This window comes from Enhydra lutris, unplaced genomic scaffold (genome assembly GCF_002288905.1).
Source record: "Enhydra lutris kenyoni isolate GAN:26980312 unplaced genomic scaffold, ASM228890v2 scaffoldscaffold52, whole genome shotgun sequence".
Lineage (NCBI taxonomy): Eukaryota > Metazoa > Chordata > Mammalia > Carnivora > Mustelidae > Enhydra > Enhydra lutris.
In genome coordinates, this window is record NW_019154136.1 from 12996987 (window position 1) to 13001098 (window position 4112).

Genomic DNA, 4112 nt, shown 5'->3' on the forward strand with positions numbered 1-4112 from the left:
GGGGGGGGGAGACAAGGCCTGGGCTGCCGTGCTTGCGACACGTCAGAGGTCTGAGGGAGCCTCCCGCCTCGGCCTTTCTCGCTCCACCCCAGGAGCCCAGGGACACAGGAACGGGGGGGGGGGGGGGGGCCCCCCGGGGGAGCCCCCCCCCCCCCCCCCGGGGGGCATCGTCTACACGACGAGCCCCAGGTGTTGGCCGCACTCTGGGGCTGAGTCTCCAGTCCTAGCCACGCCCCACACGTGACCCCACACGTCCTGCATGGCCAGCAAGGCGCCTCTCCCTGGCAAATGACACGGAGCCAGGGCAAGAGTAACGCACATGGTGTGCACCCACGGCCCCACAACTGGACTCGAGAGCGAAATCTCAGTCCAGAGTCGCCTCTGCATCCCGGTCCGAGTGAAGGCGCCCCCGGCCGCAGGGGAAGGCGGACTGCCCTCCACGCACACGCAAACCCCAAGACCGCTAACGGGGAACGCGGCCCCATCAGATGCGTCCTGCCTGGATACCCGGCAGCAGACGGAACGCAAACCGCTGGTGGAAAACACACCAAAACCTAAGAACAGACGCGCGAAGGCCAGCAGGGGTGGCGGAACGTGGAGAACTGCCCCACAACGAGGGGGCGCCACGGCTGAGCGTCCTTCCACAGCACAGGAACGTGGACGGGCAGCGACGGTGATCGGGCGCGTCCCCCAAGCCTGAGCGGCCGGAGAGCCCAGCGACGACAGCCTGGCCATGGAAATCGCTTCCCCTAGAACGCGGCCGAGGTCACCAGGCGTCCCGTCCCCGTCACGAGCGGAGCTTCGCCCCGAGTGCACGGCGGCCCCAACATGGGATGCTGTGCAGGGATGGCGCGACCCAAGCCTCCAGCGGCACATGCATGGAACACACGTCCCGGACGTGCACGGAGAAGCGAGCACGGAGACGCACACACAGAAACGCGCACACAGAGACGCGCACTCAGACGGACACGCGCGCACGGAGACACGCGGACTCAGATGGCGCGGAGACGCAGGCACGGAGACGCACACACAGAAACGCGCGCACGGAGACGCGCACTCAGACGCACACGGACACGCGCGCACGGAGACACGCGGACTCAGATGGCACGGAGACGCACGCACGGAGACGACCGCACGGAGACGCGTGCACTGAGACGGCACGGAGACGGACGCATGGAGACGGCACGGAGACGCACACACAGACGCGCGCACTCAGATGGCACGGAGACGCACGCACGGAGACGCGCGCACGGAGACGCGTGCACTCAGACGGCACGGAGACGCACACACAGACGCGCGCACTCAGACGCACACGGAGACGCGCTCACTCAGATGGCACGGAGACGCACGCACGGAGACGCGCGCACGCAGATGGCATGGTGACGCACGCACGGAGACGCGCGCACACCGACCTCTCCTCGGCGCGCTGCCGCTCCTCCGCCTCCTTCTCGCGGCGCTTCTGCTCCTCCCTCTGCTGCTCCAGCTCCTGCAGCTTCTGCCGCTCCAGCTGCCGCTTCTTAATGGACGCGTCGCTCAAGTGCTTGGTGGAGTCGAAGGAGACCTTCGGGAGCAAACAGCACAGAGCACACTGACCTGCGAGTTCGCTTCAGACCCGCGGCCAGCGCTGCCCGACGGCACGGGACGCCCACGTTCCAGAGAGCCCGCACTCAATGGCGGGGGCACCCGGGACATGGGGCCCTGACCCCTGGGACGCGTCAGCGCTCGCAGCCACTTGGCAGCTCAACACGGAGCTCCCCGGACAATCCCAGGGGGACCACGCGGCGACATAGAAGCGACTGCCTGCTCCGACGGTCTGGAAAGAAGGTCCCCATTATCCAAGAGAACGTGTCCCCTCCTGCAAGGAAGACCCCACCGTCCCCATGGACCGACGCCACCAGGCAGGCCGCCACGGGGCCTCTGCTGCGCGAACGAGGGCGGCACACTGGCTCGCGGCCCCCGAACCCGCCGCGGGACCTGCCGCAGACGGTGCCCTGGGCCAGGGCAGGCGCCGGGCTGGGCTCACCTTGATGTTGCAGGCCACGGCCTTGCCGTCCTCCCCCTTGTACATGAGCTTCATGCCGCGCAGGGCGCTCATGGCCTGGATGAAGCCCACGTACTCGCGGTACTGCACGTAGGCCTCGAAGTTCAAGTGTCCCCCGAAACTGAAGGTGTGGAAGTTGCGGCCGGTCATCTCCTCCCGGTAGGGGTCCAGCATGGGGATGTCCACATTGCGGATCTCCCCGAACTTCTCAAACACCTTGACCAGCACCTCCTCGCTGGGCTTCTCAGAGCCCGACTCCTTGAGGGCGAACCACCTGCAGGGCAGGCCCTCGAGGTGGATGGTGTCCGGCCGCTCCCCGGGCAGCGTCTCGTTCATGTCCTTGGCGTCGCGGAAGAAGGAGTCCCAGTCGTGGCGCGTGGGGAAGTCGATCTTGAACTCGGCGGCGCGCACCTTAAGGATGTCGGAGAAGCCGCTGAGCTTGATGGTCTTGCCGTCCAGGCAGGCCAGGAAGGACTTGACCAGGCTCTTGTTCTCCACCTCGCCCTCGAAGCGGATGAAGTCCATGGTGCTCTTGGAGATGCGCAGCGTGGAGAACTGGTGGCTGTGCACCATGCCCTTCAGCCGCTCCATCACCTCCCAGTTGGAGATGGACTTGCCCGGGTGCTTCAGCTGTGGTAGCGCCACGCTGATGGTCATCTTCGTGATGGGCTTCAGGTACAGGCCGTACGGGGCGCACAGCTCCACCGCCTCCGACGTGTCGTGCACGATCGTAGCCGCGGCCATAGCCGGGACCTTGGGCCTGGAACACCAACACGCGCGGTCAGGGCAGCGGGCCTGGGAGACGGGGGTGCCTGCCCGCCTCAGCCCAGGAGCGGGGCTCGAGCGCACGGACGCCACCATCTCCCGACCCCGTGTTCTGCGCGGCTGTGGGTCTGTTTTGTTTTGTTCTGAATCAGAGAGAAAAGAAACCCGAGCTGGAGAAAACTCCCAGGACGAGCCTTGGGTCACCCAGCGCGGCAGCAGTCCTCCCAAGGCCGCGGAGGGAGCGCAGCCGGCAGCTCCCACTCCCCTGCGGAGGGAGAGGCGGTGAGCCGTGCAGGGCTCCGCGGGAGGCCGCGGACTGGAGGACTCGGACAGGAAGGAACTCAGCTGCAGACGCCGGGACGGTCTGCGCAGGCAGCGGCCCTAAGGAAACGGGAAGTTCCTAGCCACAGTGTCCGCTTCAACAGCTCGACCGTGGCTCATGGACCCTCCGCGTCTGCTGTAAATGACGAGCGGAGAAGGGCCCGTGCAGCCTGCGGGCTCCCGAGCGCACCTGTCCTCCTCCTGCCCTCGTCCTGCCCTCCCCGTCCTCCTCCGAGGCAGCACCCTCCTACTGGTCCAACCAGTGCCACTTCCGGAAAGCCCACCTCCAGCAGGAACTCAAACAACACAGGCGGCTGCCGCCCCCGCCCCCTGCCGCCCCCCCCCCCCCCCCCCCCCCCCGCAGCGCCCCCCCCCCCACCGCCGGCGGCTCCGCCTGGGGCGGCTCCGCACACAGGGGCTGGTGCAGGGCAGAAGGAGCACCTGCCTGGGTATGCGGGTGAGGGGGCTCCCAGACCGGAGGCTGCTACAGGGCAGAAGACACACCTGGCTGGGTCTAGGGGGTGGGGGGCATCCAGACAAGGGGCTTCTGCAGGGCAGGAGATCCCCCCAGCCCAGTCTAGGGACTGAGGGACTCTGGGCCTACTTGTGACCCAAGACCTCCTCCCAGCGTGGTCCCCATGGTGACAGCTACCCCTAGTCCAGGCCCCCTTCATCAACCCTGCAGCCCGATGACCTCCAGCCCCTCCAGCTGCCCCTGGGGCCAGAGACTGGCCTCCACTGGTCAGGGCTCTCCACAGCCCCCCGGCACCCTCAGCTTCCCCCAGCCCCAGGGACAACCGCAGTCCCCCACCTGTTTACCCTTTATGACCCGCAGCAGCCCCCAGGACCGCCCGGGGTCTCTAGGGCCCTCTGTGCCCCCAGGAGCCCCAGATCCGTCCGCCCGGAAAAGCCTCTGCTTCCACCCCCAGGATCCCTGCGGTCTCCAGCCCCCCACAGAACCTGACCCTTGGACACTCCATGCCCC

General features: G+C 67.6%; 1 protein-coding gene across 2 annotated transcripts in view; it reads right to left on the minus strand.

The window, feature by feature from the left end:
• LOC111157173 (A-kinase anchoring protein 17A) overlaps positions 1–4112 on the minus strand; it is a 10124-nt gene that overhangs the window by 5464 nt on the left and 548 nt on the right. Inside the window, exons 2-3 of one of the 2 annotated variants that reach the window (XM_022518451.1) lie at positions 2024–2801; positions 1413–1561 (exon numbers count right to left, since the gene is read on the minus strand). In XM_022518451.1, the coding sequence (XP_022374159.1) occupies positions 1413–1561; positions 2024–2785 (911 nt within the window). In that variant the 5' untranslated portion in view covers positions 2786–2801. Of the gene's footprint in view, positions 1–1412; positions 1562–2023; positions 3166–4112 lie in introns of those variants that run through there. The other variant, XM_022518450.1, reaches the window with a different exon arrangement.